This window comes from Diabrotica virgifera, chromosome 7 (assembly GCF_917563875.1).
Source record: "Diabrotica virgifera virgifera chromosome 7, PGI_DIABVI_V3a".
NCBI lineage: Eukaryota > Metazoa > Arthropoda > Insecta > Coleoptera > Chrysomelidae > Diabrotica > Diabrotica virgifera.
This window is the reverse complement of record NC_065449.1, coordinates 200054668-200075951: the sequence shown is the minus strand read 5'-3', so window position 1 is coordinate 200075951 and position 21284 is coordinate 200054668. Positions and strand designations below refer to the sequence as shown.

Here is a 21284-nt window from a genome sequence, read left to right as displayed (position 1 = left end):
ATTTTAATGGATGTTGATGTTACTAATATATACCTTATTTTTAAATGGGGTAGAGTAAATTCCCATCAAAATATGCATTTATATGCTCTTAAATCTCCAAATATGCAAGGCATATGCATTTATGAAAAACATGAGAAATATGCAGCATATATATGCATATGCATTTTGCATATAATCCAGTCTTTAATTATGACTACTGCATTTAGGAGTTACAAAGGAATAATTTGAATTTACTGTCTTAAAAAAAATAAAGCTATCAATAGCCAATATCAGTGAGCCTTATTGAACAAACTAAAGCAGGAACTCACTGAGAAATGATCCCATATGCAGATGAAAAAAGTATTGTTTTTTCAAGAAAATGTACCGGCTCACAAGATCGTTATGATAATGGCAAACATTTGTGTTTCGAGTTGATTTCTCATCCGACTAATTCTCCTGATTTGCCACTTCCGATTATTTCGTGTTCCCGTAGTTAAAGAGACGGTTGTAATTCAAAATATCAGCTCGAACGAAGAAATAATTAATTAATAGGCCAGGGTAATAAGACAAAAATATACCCTGTTCGTGACACTTCAGCAGCCAGGGTACTGAAGCGTTTTTTCGACACGTAATACCTATAGGAACAAATTATAACTATTTTCTGCGTAGGACCTGGCGGCCATTTTTATTTATAAACAATTAACGGTCAAAAAATGGCATTTTCCCCTTTTTTAAAATCAACGGAAAACAGTGAAACTTATCATTTTTTAGTGCAAGTATCTTCGAGATTATGGAAAAAGTTTTAAAATGACGTATTACAAAGTTTGATATACTCATTTATTGTTAATATAATTGCGAAAAAAGTCGAAATTGCAAAAAAAATATTTTCTCAATAACTGTTGTAAAAATTAGTGTACAGCTTTGAAATTTTTGTCAAATGATCGTTCTTTGGTGCTTAATATGTTATAAAAACTTTAAAGCGATTTATTCAATTGTTTAAATTTTATTCAAATTGTTTATCCCAGAGAGCATTTTTTTGCAATAACATAAGTCAGAAAAAAATGACCTTAGAACCATTCTACAGGTGTCAAATGTAAGAGCATGAGCTACATTTTCAACATGGTTTAAAAAATTGAATAACAAATGCATTTATTAGTAATAAATAATTATGCAAAAGTATCGTCAATTTTTCTTTATAAACTTTTTGAATAACTTTTTCCAAAAAATGAACTTTTTTACCCTGTTTTAAGTGCACAACTACCAAGTAATGTTATCTTTATCATTATTGATAAAACATTGTAATAAATATGTATAATTTCTTATATAACAAATAAAAAGTTTATAATGAAAGATTTACGATACTTTTGCATAATTATTTATTACAAATAAATGAATTTTTTATTAACTTTTTTTAAACCAGATTGAAAATATGGCTCCTGCTCTTTCATTTGACACTTTTGGAATGGTTCTAACGTTATTTTCTTCTGACTTATGTTATTGCAAAAAAAATGCTCTCTGCGATAAACAAATTGAATAAAATTTAAACAATTGAATGAATCGCTTTGAAATTTTTATCACGTATTAAGCACCAAAGAACCCTTATTTGACAAAAATTTCAAAGCTGTTCACTAATTTTTACAACAGTTATTGCGAAAATAATTTTTTTTGCAATTCCGACCTTCGCAGTTATATTAACAATAAATGAGTATATCAAACTTTGTAATACGTCATTTTAGAGCTTTTTCCATAATCTTGAAGATATTTGTACTAAAGAAACCATAAGTTTCCCTGTTTTCCATTAATTTGAAAAAAAAAAGTGAAAAATGACATTTTTTGACACATAATTGTTTATAAATAAAAATGGTCGCCAGATCCTACGCAGGAAATAGTTACAATTTGCTCTTATAGGTATTACCTGTCGAAAAAACGCTTTAGTACCCTGGCTGTTCAAATGTCATGGAAAAAACCTTATTACCCTGGACTATAAGCAAACACCTATTTTGCAGAGCTTATACAGGTTGTCCATTGGTCATAAATTATACCACAGATTCTGGGGTCAAAAATAGTTACAAAATGAAAATCAATTTTGGCATGTGGCATTCTTATGCCAGCAGCATCTTAAATAAAAATTAAAGTGAAATTTGTGTACCCCATAAAAATTTTATGGGGTTTTTGTTCCCTTAAACCCCCCCCCAAACTTTTGTTTACGTTACAATTTATTTATTATTCTGGCACCATTAGGTAAACACACTGTTTTTAAAACATTTTTGCCTCTTATAACTTTTTCTATAAACCAGTATTTATCGAGATATTTGAATATTTATCAAATCGGGATATTTTGAATATTATTATTATATTGTAATTATTATATTATATAGAGACCTGTTAATAATCTGAAAATGTATTTATAATTTACATTTTTAGGTATATTTTGAAAAAGAAGCCACATCTCGATAAAAGGTGTCTTATCAAAAAAAGACTAAGAAGCAAAAGGTTTTAAAAACACTGTGTTTAACTAATGGTACCACAATAATAGTATAATTGGAACGTTTACAAACATTTGGGTGGTTTAAAGGAACAACACTCCCATAAATTTTTTATGTAAATATATTAAAAAAGAAGTTGCATCTCGATAAAAACTCGCTTATCGAAAAAATACTAAGAGGCAAAAAGTTTTAAAAACGTTGTGTTTAACTAATGGTACCGCAATATTGAAGTAATTGTAACGTACAAAAAAGTCTGCATTTTTTTTTATTTATTAATCTATGTGCCCATACACTTGAACCGTACCCTACAATTGATTCAAGTATTGTACTTAGGTATATTCTAATCTGTCGGAACGAAATTCTATATTCCTTCTGTGTTAGACTAGCAATGCTATGCATGATCTTGGTTGCCTTTTCACAGACACAACTCATGTGTTTTGTAAATAATTTTTGTTCGTCTATTATAATACCTAAATATCTTGTTTCCTTTTTTCTTTTTATTGTTTTCCCTCTAATTTTTATAATTGGATCTCTTTCTAAATTTCCTTTTATTAAACTATATGTTGTTTTTGAATCTGATATTGTTAATTTTACTTTATTCATTCAATCATTTACTCTTATTAATACTTCATTTGATTTATTTTCTAATTCTCTTCTTGAGTTTGCATCTATGATCAACAACAAATCATGTGCATATGCTATGCTTCCAAGCACTTCAGGATCTATAGTCAATTGTTCAAACAGTTCCTCTAGCATTACATCCCAGAACATCGGTCCACATACTGATCCTTGTGGACATCCTTTTGTGATATATTTTGTCTTTTTTTCTGTTGGACAGCTTAGGCTTGCATATCGGTCTTGACATTAGTTTCTGAGACTTCCGTACAGATTCTTTGGACATCTCATTCTTCGAAGTTTTTCAAAGAATGACGGCCACCAAAGATTGTCAAAAGCCCCAGACACGTCTATAAAGATCATTAAAACATACTTTTTTATGCTTTCATTTACTATTTCAAATAGTTTATTTATTGCATCTTCTGTTGATCTACCTTTCCTAAAACCATACTGACCAGGATGTAATTCAATTTCTGTTCTTATTTGATTTAATTTTTTACATAGTAATTTTTCTTGTAATTTTCCAAGCTTTACAAGTGTTAAATTTGTGTAGAATCCTAATTAATAACTCGTTTCTATGTAGACCAAGAGGCAGCGCTGAAAAATCTATTTGAATTTACTAAAGCTAGATTTTCACAGTTGATTACTGTGACTGTGTAGAGAAACATACTGCGGTCGGTCAAGCGAAACGTAGAACAGGGGTTACTGAGAGGTATCAAAGTTGCTTTCCTACGAAGGTAATTATTATTTCCATTTACTAAGGCTGAAAATAAGTACACACGTTCTAAATTAAATATAAATAAAAGTTATTATAGTCGGTAAGCTGTATGACGGGACAGAGCCGGTCGGTCGGCCCCAATAGTCGATTAAGGAAATGAAGAATTTTGGCTCGCAATTTTTTCGTCCAGCATGGATTTACTTGAAATTTTCACAGAAGGTAGGGAATAGTCGAAGGATCATTTTCTATATCATGCCGCTATCATAAGCTAAAACCTTGGGGGTGGTTGCCACCCCATCTCGCGGGTGGGAATTTTTTATTACATTTTAACCATGTAATTCGATGGAAAATGTGATTCTAAGAAAAAAATGTTTTTTACATTTTCTTCGTAATACTAATATTTGGGGGTTTAAGGGATCAAAATCCCCATAAAATTTTTATGGGGTGGACAAATCTCACTATAATTTTGTTTTTAAGATGATTCTGCCATAACAATCATACATGTCTATTTTCAATTAAAAATTCTTTAATAGTTTTCGATATATTAAAGAAATCGATTTTCATTTTGTAACTTCAAAGGGCTGTAACTTTTTTATGGGCACATTTGTACTAAGGTAAGTTAGGTTTAATCGAACTACTTTTGACTCCAGATTGTGTGGTATAATTTATGACCATTTTTTTCGGGACACCCTGTATATTGTGACACTATTTATAACAGTCTGCTCACTGATTGGCCTATCCTGACTGAACATTCTAGTCGTTGCTGGAGAACGCTCGAAACAGCCATTCCTTTTCCACGGCGTTCGGGGCGAGCGTTGCTGAAGTATATATAGAACCGAGATTCGAGCACAGGCCAGTCATTCATTGATCGAAGCGCGTCGCGTAATTTAATGTATTCGAATCGTATGTATTGAAATGTATTTATTAGCTATCGGGATTATTATGTTTAGTTAATTAAATCATAAATTTGAGTTTGTAAATAAATTAGATGTGTTAGTTGGTGTTATTTGTAATTACATATTAAATAAATAAGCGATGTAAATAAAATAATATAAGTAAGTCTTCCTTTATTTAAATTAGTGCCTAAAAATATAAATAAATAAAATAGTAGAGTGAACCGCGTAAAAAGACAGATTTATAACAATATCTAATATATACCAATATAGAATAAAGGAGACTACATATTTATATCGAATAAATTAAAAGAATTTTCTGGGAAAACATGTTCATTACAAAGGAAGTTATTTGTTAGGTATTCTAGTATAGGGTCAATATTTATGACTGTACATATTGAATTCCCAATAAATGTAGTAAATTTTTTATGCGCGTTTTCAGTTGTCAATGATTTTGTCCTGCTCTTAATTCCCTCATAGTTCTTCTTTTTGCTCTTCTTTTTCATCACTCACTAATTCGTTTTATATGCTGTCTTTCCTCGTGTCCCCCTCTTTTAGTAGATCTTGAATGTATTTTTTCATCTATTTATTATTTTTTTTTTTTTTTTAGTATTAGACTATATGTATTATTTTTCTTTTTTATGAGTATTGTTTGTTCTCAATGATTTTTGTGTTGCATAAAATTTGTTTTTGATTTAGTTTTTTTATGTTACAATGTTACACATAATGTTATAATGTTACATATAATTTTCTTAAAGAAAGTTTGCTTGACATCATAATTTTTATCCAGATCATCGTACTGTTTCAATATTACTAGAAAAGTGTACCACTTCCTCATTAAAGTTACTATTTTGCTTTACATACCTATATGTATTTTTATTTATTAATGACCTAATGCAATTTCTTTTATTGGATATGATTTTAGTCCAGAAAGCCACTGCGCATCCGCTAGGAAAAATATTCTAATTCGGATTTTTAGCACAATCTTACTCAAAAAGGACCCCTTTTAACAAATTTGCATGTTGCCAGGACCAAAAGTTGGTCAAAAATTTTTTAAACGCTTTTTTTTTGTTTTTTTCCTAAAATTATTTTTTTTGTATGGATCAAAATTTTTTTCGGTTTTTTGGATCATTCCAAACAGAAAAGGTCTTTAGTGACTTTTCTCTAAAGTTTATAGTTTTTGACATATAAGCGATTAAAAATTGAAAAATTGCGAAATCGGCCATTTTTAACGTTCAAAAACTATGTGAAAAACTGAAAGTTTTATGTTGCCAAGGTAGGTAGATATTCTTTAAACATTGATTGATGAAATCCCGAAAAGTTTTTTGCAATACAATATTCAAAACTCCTTTGTTTTTTAATTGCTAATCAAGCGTGCGCGACACTATTTTCCATTGTTGCATGTGTATACAGTATGGTGCAAATGAAAGGAATAAATTCGTTATTTCGTAAACCGGCGACTTTAAGGAAAAATTCCGAAACAGGTCGATTTTTATTTTTAAGTTATGATATTATGACATATATGGTATACTAGTGACGTCATCAATCTGGGCGTGATGACGTAATCGATGATTTTTTTAAATAAGAATAGGGTCGTGTGCTAGCTCATTTGAAAGGTCCTTCAATTCTCTAGTCAGTAATATAAACATTTACATAATTATTTATACAGGGTGTCCAATAACTTAATTTTTTTGTCAATTTGCCATATGATTTAATTTAATAAAAATTTTTTGGACACCGTATATAAATAATTATACAAATGTTTATATTACTGAATAGAGAATTGAAGTACCTTTCAAATGAGCTAGCACACGACCCTATTCTCATTTAAAAAAATCATCGATTACGTCATCACGCCCAGATGGATGACGTCACTAGTATACCATATATGTCATAATATCATAACTTAAAAATAAAAATCGTCCTGTTTCGGGATTTTTCCTGAAAGTCGCCGGTTTACGAAATAACGAATTTATTCCTTTCATTTGCACCATACTGCATACACATGCAACGTTGGAAAATAGTGTCGCGCACGCTTAATTAGCAATTAAAAAACAAAGGAGTTTTGAATATTGTATTGCAAAAAACTCTTCGGGATTTCATCAATCGATGTTTAGAGAATATCTACCTATCTTGGCAACATTCAAATTTTCAGTTTTTCACATAGTTTTTGAAGGTGAAAAATGGCCGATTTCGCAATTTTTCAATTTTTAATCGCTTATATGTCAAAAACTATCAACTTTAGAGAAAAGTCACTAAAGACCTTTTCTGTTTGAAATGATCCAAAAAACCGAAAAAAATTTTGTTTCATGCAAAAAAAATAATTTTAGGAAAAAAACAAAAAAAAAACGTTTAAAAAATTTTTGACCAACTTTTGGCATTGGCAACATGCAAATTTGTTAAAAGGGGTCCTTTTTGAGTAAGATTGTGCAAAAAATCCGAATTAGAATATTTTTCCTAGCGGATGCGCAGTGGCTTTCTGGACTATTTCTCTATTTATTTCTTGATGTATCCTATAAAAGGATTAACTATTTTTAATGGAAAATAAGAAACAATTTTACTAAAAAAATGATTTTATTAACGTTTCGACGTCCAAATCGGATGCCGTTATCAAAATACAAAAAATATTAATAAATTAAACAAAAATATTGTTGCTTAGTAAAAAATTTTTCTAATCATTTATTTAATCTGACTCATTTATATCGGCAATTCAGACATGTGTTATACATTTTAAAGTAGAAGACTTTAAAATGATATTGCCAATATTTATGAGTTGCGTTCCTGCGACGACTTTACTGAAAGATAGTTCATTCGATTACATGAAATCAACCCTCAATGCGATCTGTCTTTAAAAAGACAACCACATGCAACGGTGACAGTAAAATTCTCGCGATAGAGATTTCATGGTAAATCACGAGGGAAAACTAGGAAAAAACCTCGTGATAGTATCCCGACAAGTATTAGGTCTTACTTTAGTTTACTCTCAAAACCAATACCAAATTCTGACCTTAAAATGGGCATATTTATAATTTATTTATAATTAATAATGCTAAAATATAAAATGTATTAACTCGAAATGTTATTGACTTACTAATCGTGGTATTTTCTTTCTATCGACTTCCTCTTTTAGTATGGGTAACCACATCCTACTGCATTCTACCGAGGAATTTGCGACAAAATTGGTTTCATTTATCATAATTAGAGCCGTTTCTTTGATTGTTTTCTTTTTGCTATCTGTTTCTTTCAGGACTATATTTGAATCTCTCCACTGAACTCTATGTTATTTTGTTTTACTGTCACCGTTGCATGTGGTTGTCTTTTTAAAGACAGATCACATGCTGTGAATTTTTGTTGTGACGGATATTCTTAAGTTGGGGCTGATTTCATGTAATCGAATGAACTAACTATCTTTCAGTAAAACGTCCCAGGTATGCAACCCTTAAATATTGGCAATATCATTTTAAAGTCTTCTACTTTAAAATCTAGGTAGGTATGCAACCTCTACCGTCCCAGGTATGCAACCCTTAAATATTGGCAATATTATTTTAAAGTCTTCTACTTTAAAATGTATAATATATGTCTGAATTGCCGATATAAATGAGTCAGATTAAATAAATTATTAGAACAATTTTTTACTAAGCAACAACATTTTTGTTTAATTTATTAATATTTTTTGTATTTTTACAACGGCATCAGATTTGGACGTCGAAACGGTAATAACATCATTTTTTTAGGAAAATTGTGGCTTATTTCACATTAAAAATAGTTAATTACAAAACTGCCACAAGAAAATAGCATCAGAACAACACTATAAAAGGATAAAGTAACTTTTTAAACATTACATATTTATATTCCTTTATATTAATTGCTATAGCACATAACATTGCTTTCACAAAAATTTCAAGTAATATTATAACCTTGTAATTTGGCCCACTAATAGATTTCTTCGGAAAAGGTCCAGCAGAAACGCGTCGAACTGGAGGACATTGATCTGATGTGTGAACACGACCATGATGTGGAGCATAAGTGTTCGCTGGAAGAATGCGACAAGAGTCTGGATGTTTTAGAAAACGGATTTACTTTGGGAAACAGTTTTTGGTTCGCGATAGGGTCCTTAATGCAACAAGGGTCCGACCTTAATCCAAAGGTATTATCCGTAGGGGTACGTTTATCGCTATCAAACGCTAGTTATATTCAATAGAGTTGTTTTTGTGCTCGTCCAAAACGTATTTTCTGCTTGAGGGTTTTAGGATTTTTACCCACTGGCTTTGTGATGTAATAAATAAAAGGTTAATTTCTTAATTGTATTATCGTCGGGTCACATTTAGGTCAGACCGTGCAAACATTAAATGTTACAATATGTAATGTTATAATTTATATATTAAACTATATAAATTATTTATACTCCAGGCTGTGGGTGAAAAATAGGTCGATTTCAGGATATAATTCAGGAATTTTTGAAACCTGTCAGGTGTTGTAAAGGACGATGCCAGGAATAACTTCTACTAAAATGTGACCAAAAATATTGTGAGCTTTTTTTTAATTGCGATTTTCATTTGTTAAATTTGCAATTTTTAAAGATTTTTAATTTTGCAGCTTAGGATATTGATTTTAGAGAAAAACTTTTTAATAGGAAGTTGTAGTAAATTAAAAAACCTACAATTTGAGCTATGGTAAGTTTAATTTCGTTTATTGGTTATTGCAACACAGCCTGCGAAATGTCCAAAATGGCCGTTTTTTACAATTGCGTTATTTATTGTACAAATAATTTTTTTTATTTTCTAAAGCTTTAAAATGAAGATCTTTCAATTACAAACATAAAAAAAAATTGTAAGGCCGGATTAACGAATTTGTTGCTTAGATATTATAAATTGTTTCTCCCAAGAGGTCAAATGTCGAAAGCTATAACTTTTTGAAAAAAAATCGTAGAGAGCTGGTGAAACATCCAATCTCCTTCTGAAGAGTTATGTTTCCATATTCTATTGTAAATAAATGCCTAAAACATTTTTAAACTTCTAATTTTTGGGTTTGAAAATAAGGGGGCAAATTTCGTTATAAACATTTAGAGCTGAAGCGGCCCTGTACATCCTATGAGTTTTTAACTTACAGATTATTATTAATAAAAACAAAACGAAGATTTATAAAAAAATAAAAAATTTCTACGACCAACTGAAGCCGAGCTAAATGTTGGGCTTGAAAATAAGGGGGCAATTTTCGTTATAAACATTTAGAGCTGAAGCGGCCCTGTACATCCTATGAGTTTTTAACTTACAGATTATTATTGATAAAAACAACGAAACGAAGATTTATAAAAAAAAATAAAAAATTTCTACGACCAACTGAAGCCGAGCTAAATGTTGGGCTTGAAAATAAGGGAGCAATTTTCGTTATAAACATTTAGAGCTGAAACGACCCTGTACATCCTATGAGTTTCTAACTTACAGATTATTGTTGCTGAAGACGAAACGAAGATTTATAAAAAAATAAAAATGTTCTACATCCAACTGAAGCCGAGATAATTGTTTCTTTTTTCTTAAATCGTAGTGCCTTTATTTACAACAATTAAGAAATTATTTTACAGTCATTGACTAAAGAAAGACTTATATTATCTTAAATTAAAAATAATTATAAAATATACTTACATTTAATTATTAAAAATTATTTTTAAAACCGGTGCTTTTGCGAGCGAATTTTGCAAATCGCCCGGCTCGCTTCAAATCCGCGCGCTCGGAAAATTTTTACGTAACTTGTATTAAATTTTGAGCGAAAATAATTTAATAATATTACCATTATAATATACAGTCTATTTACCACTGTATTTGTTTTTCTTGATAAACTTTTATATGTGTTTTCTCATTTCTAAAGAAATAATATTACAAAAATGATACATATATATGAAATATATAACTATATTTTTAATCTTTTAATTGTTATATAAATATAATAATAATAATGTTACTTCTTATTATACAATATAAAACTTTTTCTTCTTGTAGTGACTATCCGTTTTGGATGGTGGCGACCATAATGGTAATCTGTCCTTGCACACTAAATCGGTACTGCTGCTCTAAAAAGATTTGTAGTTGTTGTGTTGAACGACGTACGTAAATTTTCTAGCAAGGTAATCCTTCGCCTTCCTGGTTCTCAGTTTCCAAATGGGGTTTGCCAAATTGCCATGATGGTCGCCAACATCCAAAACGGATAGTCACTACAAGAAGAAAAAGTTTTATATTGTATAATAAGAAGTAACATTATTATTATTATATTTATATAACAATGCACAAAAATATAGTTATATGTATCATTTTTGTAATATTATTTCTACAGAAATAAGATTTCACATATAAAAGTTTATCAAGAAAAACAAATACAGTGGTAAATACACTGTATATTATAATGATAATATTCTTAAATCAATAAATCGGTAATTAATAATAATATTATTAAATCGGTCAAAACTTAATACAAGTTACGTAAAAATTTTCCGAGCGCGCGGATTTGAAGCCAGCCGGGCGATTTGCAAAATTCGGACGCTTGCAAAAGCACAGATTTCAAAAATAATTTTTAATAATTAAATGTAACTATATTTTATAATTATTTTTAATTTAAGATAATATAAGTTTTTCTTTAGTCAATGACTGTAAAATAATTTCTTAATTGTTGTAAATAAAGGCACTATGATTTAAGAAAGAAGAAACAATTATCTCGGCTTCAGTTGGTTGTAGAAAATTTTTATTTTTTTATGAATCTTCGTTTCCTCTTCAGCAACAATAACCTGTAAGTTAGAAACTCATAGGATGTACAGGGCCGCTTCAGCTCTAAATGTTTATAACGAAATTTGCCCCCTTATTTGCAAACCCAAAAATTAGAGGTTTAAAAATGTTTTACGCATTTACTTACATCAGAATATGAAAATATAACTCTTTAGAAGGAGATTGTATGTTACAACAACTCTCTAAGATTTGTCTTCAAAAAGTTGTAGCCTTCGACATTTGACCTCTTGGGATGAACAATTTATAATATCTAAGCAACAAATTCGTTAATCCGGCCTTGCAATTTTTTTTATGTTTGGAATTGAAAGATCTTCATTTTAAAGCTTTAAAAAATAAAAAAAAATTATTTGTACAATAAATAACGCAATTGTATAAAACGGCCATTTTGGACTTTTCGCATGCTGTTTTGCAATAACCAATAGACGAAATTAATCTTACCATAGCTCAAATTGTAGGTTTTTTAATTTACTACAACTTTCTATTAAAAAGTTTTCCTCTAAAATCAATATCCTAAGCTGCAAAACTAAAAACCTTTAAAAATTGCAAATTTAACAAATGAAAATCGCAATTAAAAAAAAGCTCACAATATTTTTGGTCACATTTTAGTAGAAGTTATTCCTGGCATCGTCCTTTACAACACCTGATAGGTTTCAAAAATTCCTGAATTTTATCACGTTTTTTCACCCACAGGCTGGGGTATTATATAGTTCTTGTTAAAGCTTGAACCGTTGATTGATAAATATACAAGTTATCATTCTGTGCTCTGTGCGTAAAGAGAGTTAAGTCCTAAAACACTGTTTTGAGATAAACGCATTTAAAGTTTGCAATCGTCTGTTCGAGTTATACTTTTGGAGTTTTTACAATAACCTATCCCTAAAAAGTTTTCTAAATAATTTTGCTCAATTAAATAGTTATTTCTCTCAATAGAATAGTCAATAAATAATATAAATAAACCATATAGGTATTATAAAAAAAATAATAAACTTTTTCTTACATGGACTTAACACAATTTGCACAAATATCATGAACTTAACACGCTTAACGTAAAACACAAACTATTACGAAAAGCATAAAAAATAATATTTATTTAATAATAATAATGGGGATTCTTAAGACCAAAGTAACAGGTTTTAATAAAAATAGAAAAATACAAAAACGCAAGATAAAAACTTCTGTTTATTCATCATAAACCAAGTAAGTAATAATACTAAGTAAGTAAAATAATACCAAAAATAAAGAAAAACTAATATAAAGGAAAACAAAATAATATTTTTTTTATTATTTAGTATTTACATTTTTTCTCTTCTTCCTACCAGTTTGTTTCGTTGGTTTATTTTCTTGGGAAACTGTCATTTTTTTCGTGGGTTTCACATTTACCTTCTTTTTTTTGTCAACTGGTTGTACTATCTCTTCATTTTCTTCATCAGGAATGTCATCAGGGTAGGTATCCTCTGCTTCATTTGAGGTAATGAAGTCTTTACAGAATTGGTGATATACTGGTGAAATGTATGGAAGCAGGTCGAGGAGGTCATTTTTTTTCTTCTTAGGTATAGGATTTTTTCCTGGGTAACTTAAACTAGGGTCCATTTTGCTAATGTTTTCTTTGCCTCTTCTTTTGAAACTAATGCATTGAAATGGTTGATTAGGGTCTAAGGAATTCTTATAGTAAATTATTCCAGGCTCGTTTTTGACAAACTTCAGCCACTGTACATCTCTCCTGCTAAAATTGATTCCAACAACATCATCTTTTCCCTGCTGAAGGTCGGTTTTTAGTAGCTTAGCAAAGTCAAAGAAGCTATCTTGATTCAAAGGACAATTCTTAACAGTACTTTGTATAAGTTGGGCCCAATCATGAGGATGGTGAATGTTTCCATCAAAAGCTGTTTTATTTTTTTCAATAAGGGCGTGGGATGTATCACACTCCATGTGCGTGTGACCAGGCACTAAAAATTTATGATTAATCTCTTCAAAGTTAGAAAATTTTGCAGGGCTACCATACACATAGCAGCTACATGCGTATTCTTATTTTGACCACCAGTAGAGTACATGGTTTGAGTACATGGTCAAACTTTTCACAACGGGCTTTAAAGCTTCAGAAATAAATCTGTATACACATGAGCCAACTTCATTTGCACCTCTGCCAGCTATACCTTCATGCCAAAGGTAGCAGTAAGTTGTGCCATCACTGCAGTCGTAAACTGTTAGATTGAAAGTCCAAAGTTGGCGTTTATAGAAGGCTACAGAACTATGGACGAGTGGAGTGGGAAGGCATTGCTGCATGTCAAATGTCACAGTTTTGGTTGAATTGTCAACTTTTGTTGGAGTATTTGAGAGAAATATATGAAGATGTATGCAGTAGAATTATGGCTGGATGGATGAAGTGGAAGAAAGCAAGTGGTGTGTTGTGTGACAGAAAGTTCCAAAGAAGCTGAAGGGAAAATTCTATAAAACAGTCATAAGACCGGCTATGATGTAGGTACAGAATTGAATGTTGGCAGTGAAAAAGAAAAAGGAACAACGAACTCATGTGGCGGAAATGAGAAATCTTAGATGGATGAGAGGTGTGACAAAAAAGGACAAAATTAGAAATAAGTATATTAGGGGAAGTCTAGGTGTTGCACCAATTGATGCCAAAATGAAAGAGCATAATTTAAGATGGTTTGGTCATGTTCAATGTCGAGAGGTTAATCACCCAATACAAAGAATAGCTGAAGTGCAGATTCTTGGGATTCTTGGAAGGAGTAGGAGAGGAAGACCAAAGAAGACTTGGGGGGGAGACGATAAGGCAGGACATGTTGGTAAAGGGTATTAACATTGATATGACCCAAGATAGAATTGTGTGGAGAAATGCAATTAGGAAAGCCCACCCTGCATAGGGATAAGGAAAAGAGAATGATTATAAATAACTATTAACTATAGCTCACTACAGTATGTTAGTGTTAAGAAAAACAACCGTATTATGAACGATCTATCAAAAAAATAACAAAGGGAGCTTTATATTTCTTTGTCTAAAAGTGAAACGGCTCATTCTTACCATCGAAAGTATGTAATACATGTTTTTGCAATTAAAAGTTTAATAGATCATTGGTAGCACGGCCCAAAATCTACAGCACTATTAAAAATTTAAATAAAACTTACCAATGCTTAGACTTTCTTCAGACTCAAGTTCATCGTTTTTTAACATGTCCAATATGCGTTGTGCTCTGGATGACATGGTTAAACTTTTAACTAAATTCCTTGAAATAACCAACAAATAATCACAGAAGGTTAAACTTTTAACTAAATTCCTTCAACTAGACCAACAAAATAATCACAGAAGAAAACTCCAACTAAAATCTTAAAATCGTTATGTTGTTCATTAAAGTACAAGCTCGTTTGAAAGGACCTGATCAATATGCCACTGATTAGTAAAATAGCCAAATCAGCTTTAACAGCGCGCAGCGTACAAAGAGTCAACGCAATAACTTATTAGTGTACAGGTACAGTATGTTAAGTCTCAAAACTGTGGGACTTAACACACTGTGTCTTCCTATTTCTTCAATAATGTTTAGTGTAAAGTGTGATATGTCCAAGTTCAGGACTTAACACGCATTACACAGTTAGTATTGACTGTTTTTCATTTGTGTAAAATGTATATCTCAGTTTAGGAATGGAATTGGACTTTACAAATTATACACCATGTAGATATCAAATTCTAACATACAGATAGTGCATTACCTCATTTCGACCATTTTTGGACTTAACTCACTCTACGCACAGAGCACAGCATTCAAATAGAACTATATACAGAACTTTTATTTTTTAAGTATTTATTTTCAGAGAAATCATTAAAATAGAAGAAACTAGCCTTTTTTGTTTCTTTATATACCTAGAGAACGCGTTTAATAAAATACAATTAAAACATGTGATACGCCTACTACATGACAAAAATTTACCACTGGATATCATAAAACTAGTAGAAAACATATATGTAAGAAATAGAATAGAAATAAAAGTCAATGGAATAATAACAGAACCCATAGAAGCAAACACAGGAATCAGGCAAAGAGACTCACTAAGGCCTCTACTCTTTAACATAATGTTGGATGCAATAATAAAACAAGTGAAGAAAAAAAAGAGGGTACAAAATGGGCGATAGAGAGATGAAAATACTCTGTTACGCTGATGACACCGTGTTAGTAGCAGAGTGCGAAGACCTCCTACAAAGATTACTGCACGAATTCAACTTGAACGCAAAAAAATGAATATGAAAATATCAGCCCAAAAAACAAAATGCTAAGTAATAGCCAAAGAACCAATAAGATGCAGATTGGAGTTAGACAATCTAATTAAACAACAAGTAACGATTTTCAAACACCTGGGAATTAATCTATCGGCCGACAACAATTTCGAAGAAGAGGTAAAAGACCAAATAATTAAAGCCTGCAGAACGGCCGGATGCCTAAACGACACAATTTGGAAAAATAAACACCTAAGTTTGGAAACAAATGCTCGAATATATACATAAGTCAGTTATTAGGCATGACTTACACGGCCAAAACAAGACCAGATACAAGCAAAACACGAAGACATCTGGAGGCCAACGAAATGAAGATCTTAAGAAGGATTGCTGGAAAAGGACTACAGGACAGGGTAAGAAGTGAGGAAATCAGACGCATATGTGTTGTAGACACTATAAATACTCGGATGAAGAACAGAAAAGAGGAGTGGAATCAACACATGAGCAGGATTTCTAAATCAAGGATAGTAAGAATAGCCAGGGACAAGTCACCGTTAGGCAGAAGAAGTATAGGACGCCCAAGGAAAGATGGAATGATAATTTAGGGGCAGAATGAAAGGCACCGTTGAAGAAAAACAGGCAGTACTGCCTATATAAAAGAACAAGAAGAAGTAGAAGAAGAAGAAGAAGAAGAAAAAGAAGAAGTATTTATTAACATAGAACTCTACCAGGAGCTGTTAACTAATTTCTACATAACCTTTGAATGAAATACATGACATTTTCGCTAGCATTTCTTTTAACGATATGGCTCTTGTCTTGTCTTTGATGATGCTCAAAGTACTTACACCCACTAAACTTATAGTCGAGGAAATGAAGCATTTTGGCTCGCAATTTTTTCGTCCAGCATGGATTTACTTGAAATTTTCACAGAAGGTAGGGAATAGTCCAAGGATCATTTTCTATATCATGCTGCTGTACGCTTAAACCTTGGGGGTAGTTGCTACCCCATCTCGGGGGTGGGAATTTTTTATTACATTTTAACCATGTAAATTGATGTAAAACGTAATTTTAGGAAAAAAATATCTTTTACATTTTCTTCGTAAAACTAATATTTTTCGAGTTATTCGTGGTTGAAAGTAACAGTTTTTCGACGGAAACATAAACTTTTTTAGAGAGTTTTTTGAGAATAACTCGAAAAATAAGCATTAAATCAAAAAAACTGAAGGTATCAAAATTGTATCTTTTAGTAACCCAAACAAATTTTTTCTATAATATTTTTACGACCAATACAAACCGAGATACGGCATGTTAAAAGTTAGCTTTTTTCGTCAAATGCATAATTTGAAATAATCAATGCCAAATAACGGTAAAACTTTGCATTTTTCCAGGAAAACCTAGATGATGTTTTTTCAAGCATACAATAAGATCTTTCAAAAAAAATAATAAAAAGTTTCTAGCATAAAAATTGAGCAACTCATGATCAAAAAAAAAGTCAGTACCTATTTTTCTCTACGAAAAAAACAGTGAAAACAACCCCCTCACTACCCTTGAAACTAAAAATTGGTCTTCGTCTTTCTGTAATTCCTTTTATATTTATATTATCAATACATCCAAGAAGTTTGACCTATTTAAAAGGCCTAATTTTAGAAAAATTGGAGTTTAAAGAAAAATTGATTTTTTGCAATTTTGCATTTTTTATCATTTTCTTCAAAATATCTCCGAAAACACTGGAGATACAAAAAAAATGATAGACTAATAAATTGTAGCTTTTTTAATAGCTAAAATTTTTTTATGCATAGATTTTCATTACAGTGAACAGTTAGCGGGATATAGCTGTTTAAAACATCTATTTACGAGCAAACATCCCCTTATTCTAGCCCTTTAAACCCACCTCAATTAAAAATTAAGGGATCTTACAAAACTATTATTGAAAAAATTTTTATCGCCAAAAATAAAGGAGCTGTGTTTATAAAACTAATTTTTTTTTTCGAAAAATTCGAATAGTCCACAGAGCCGGTTCGTATACTGGATGACTAAAAAACTATTTGTATGTGTATTTTTATATATTTGTAAATTCCTATTTTTGTGTAAATAAATGTTTTTGTAATTCTTTAATTCTACTTTTTTTTCTGTATAGATCTATTAAATTGTCTACTTATAAAAATTGCAATGTTATTAATGGTGGTTTTTAATGGTTGAAATATTATGATATTATATCCTAAAGCATAAAACAATCATTATTTAACCAGTCAAAACCAAATTTTACCTATATTAAAGTTTACAATGTTTTTATATAATTTTTGAAAATAAGGGTAGTTTACACCACTAAAAATAATCAATGCCCTTGAGCATGCTATAGAACATGAAGTACAGGGTAAGATGATCGTAACCCCAAATTTTTATGTAAATTGATGCAAGCCGAAATTATTCTTTTATGATAAGTAAACTTTTCATATATAGCTCCAATAAGGGTGGTTTTAAGGGTTGAAATATTGTGATATTATATCTTAAAGCACAAAATAATCATTATGTAACTAATAAGAAGCAAATGTTGACATTATTAAAATTTAAAATGTTATTTTATAATTTTTTTAAATTAGGGGTGGTTTTCACCCTTAAAAAACCAAAAGCGTACAACGGCTCAATATAGAAAATGAACTAGAAGGTGAAATGAGCCTAATCCCAAATTTCTGTACAAATTGATGCTGGACGAAAAAATTGCAAGGTTTTGCCATTTTTCCAGCTTCATTTCCTCGACTATTACTTCTGATTTTCGTTTACATATTTTCAAGTTTGTTTGCTGGTGACCACTCATGTTAGGTTCGCTAGGTGCTACGTTTTCTCTACTTTGTTTTATGAAATGGAAGCTTGGACCTTGAATGCAGCATCAATGAAGAAACTGGAATCATTTGTGCTGTAGGTGTACAGAAGAATTCTGAAAATATCGTGGACAGAAAACGTTACAAACAAAGAGGTTCTGAGAAAGATGCATAAAGAAATGAAAATCTTAAATATCATCAAAACAAAAAATTTAGAATATCTCGGGCATATTACTCGTGGAGACGCAAAACATTGTGGCTGCGCAGCCTTCGAGGCTGCACAACGGATGTACAGCAAATGAAGTTTTCAGAGCAGCCTTCTCTAAAATCCGAATAGCTATGATGACTGCCGACCTCCGTTGCGGAGATGGCACTTGAAAAAGAATGTAATAATTGTTTTTCATCTAATCCTTGTTGTTCTTGGGGCGATAGGTTCACAATTTGACATTAGTAACGAAAATTCAAATAGTTCTAGTCAGAGTAATGAGAGTTGGAGTCATAGATCTAAAAGGCCTAAAAGAAAATTTGATGAGCTCTTCGAAATAATTCATTAAACCCAAATTGCTTTGTGTAAATTGTTCCAACATAGAAAGGTTCAAACCCCGCCCAGTGTCAGTTGTTTAAAGTCTAAAGTTTAGGACATTTATTATGTATGACTGGTCTTTATGATGGCTATGTTAATTCAAGCTTAAAATGTACCTACTATGTTACGTAACTGCGAGACTTGCAAGACCCTTGCTGCAAGACTAAGACCAAGACCAAGACCGGGAGCGAAATACCAAGACCAAGACAGGTTGCGCAATACAAAGACCCAGACCAACACCAGGCGTATTGGCGCAACAACAATACCAAGGCTCTCTAAGTCTGGTCTTGTTCTTGCATTTGGGTAACACTAACTAAATAAATATTACTGCTCAATGTTTAATAAAATTATCACTGAAAATAAATAAGTATTTATCGACATATAGCTATAAACGTCTAAGATATTTACCACTCACTAATGGCTAACGAATAAATGACATAAAATATATGACGAAATACATGACGAAAAAACGTCATAATGACATAAATAGAAAAAGGACCACACAAACAAAATGAGTTCAAATAAAGATTAAATCGCTTTGGTATGAAATTATTAGTTTAGTTTTTTAAATTGGTTTGTTATATCATAACTGAGAATCAAGCTAAATAATTTCTAAAAATCTAAATTAACCTGGATCTAGATTTATAGATAGTATAATAAACCACCATCTATAGTGTAAAAGACCTCGGTATTTTTAAATTTAATTCCACCATTTTATTTTTAGCTGCTGAGAGTTAGGGACTTACGATTATTACATTTAATTAACTGATAAAACGGGTGGTAGTTCATAACGTAGTACAATTGTATTAGAAAGGTCAGGACTTTTCTCTTTTGTTTTATAATCAATATAGTAATGTATTTTTCGACAACGGGTTGATTGCAAAAAAATAGAGCAAAGAAAGATATAAACATTGAGAACATAGGGAGATGAAAAGGGGGCTAATGGATTATTTTATGAGTTGGTGAAAATGTATTATGTCTTCTTATATAGGCACTTTATAATTTTTTTAACATAATATGTTGAACATTGATTTAATTTAATAGTTTTTTGATTTTGACATATTTGGGTTTCATTTTCATATAATCATATCACTAATATTAACAAATAATTAGTGAATATGTTAAACTAGACAAGATATAGTATTAACGAAATGGAACAGGACTGAAGACCTCACACGAACAAACAAAAGCTACAGACGAAAGCCCACAAAATGTGATACAGCCTAGTAAGAAATAAATTTTAGAGACCGATGTGCAATATGTTCGAAAGCACCGGTACTCAGTACCGATTAATTATGGACGAGGTCGTCCAGATAGGTGAGACACACAAGAAAGAATAGTGGTCCATTGAAATGTTACATTTAGGGTTGCATTTGTTAGAGGAGTCAATTTTATTTTTTTAATGTGTAGAGGGGCTAAGTAGAAGCTTAAGTTCAAGTTTTTGGGGTCGCCATCTTGGAAAAAGGGGTGAAAGGGCTTTCGCGCTGTATCTCGTAAACTAGCAACCCTACAGAAAATTTAATTACACATACAATGTAACAAATTAAATTTTCTACAATTTTATATCTATTATTTTTATCGTCAAGCTATACAAAATATATCGACCAACAAAAATTTATAAACAAAAATAAGAGAAAATGTTGTAATAAGTTTCTTTTTGGAGGTTATAACTTTTTTCCGTTCATTTTACAATAAAATGACATCATAGTAATATTGTAGAGGGTTTTTCAATGAAAAATTTTTAGTATAAAGTTGTTAAATATTATTTATTTATCTAGGTTTCACAGCTCTCCAAACTTAACAAGATTCTCGAATGCTCATAGAGATACAATAAAAACAAACCGTAAGGGCTTAATTTTCAATCTATATAGTATTTTTTATTCATGCAATTTATTATGATCTTAATATTCCTATGCTATTATTAAACAATTTTTGCACCTTTTCCGTTGGCATTATTCACAGAGGATGGAATGAGAAAAGGTACCAAATCATCTTTGTTTAATGACTTTACACCAATAGAACGACCCTGTAATAACAGTCATACAAGCGACTGTGTTATCTATGGTGGTTTTCTGATACATAAAGTGGTTTCGGATAGATATTCCTCCTTTAACAACATTCTCGCTAAGTATGTTTGGTATGTGCAACAACATTATGGATTGTCTACAAGAATAGGATTTGATGGCTATTCCGAAAATC

General features: G+C 30.9%; 1 protein-coding gene across 1 annotated transcript in view; it reads left to right on the top strand.

Moving 5' to 3' along the window:
* The window catches only part of LOC114327119 (glutamate receptor ionotropic, kainate 2-like), a 158593-nt gene that overhangs the window by 43642 nt on the left and 93667 nt on the right, over positions 1–21284 (top strand). Inside the window, exon 5 of the mRNA XM_050657069.1 lies at positions 8745–8838. Within this exon, the coding sequence (XP_050513026.1) occupies positions 8745–8838 (94 nt within the window). The remainder of the gene's footprint in view (positions 1–8744; positions 8839–21284) is intronic.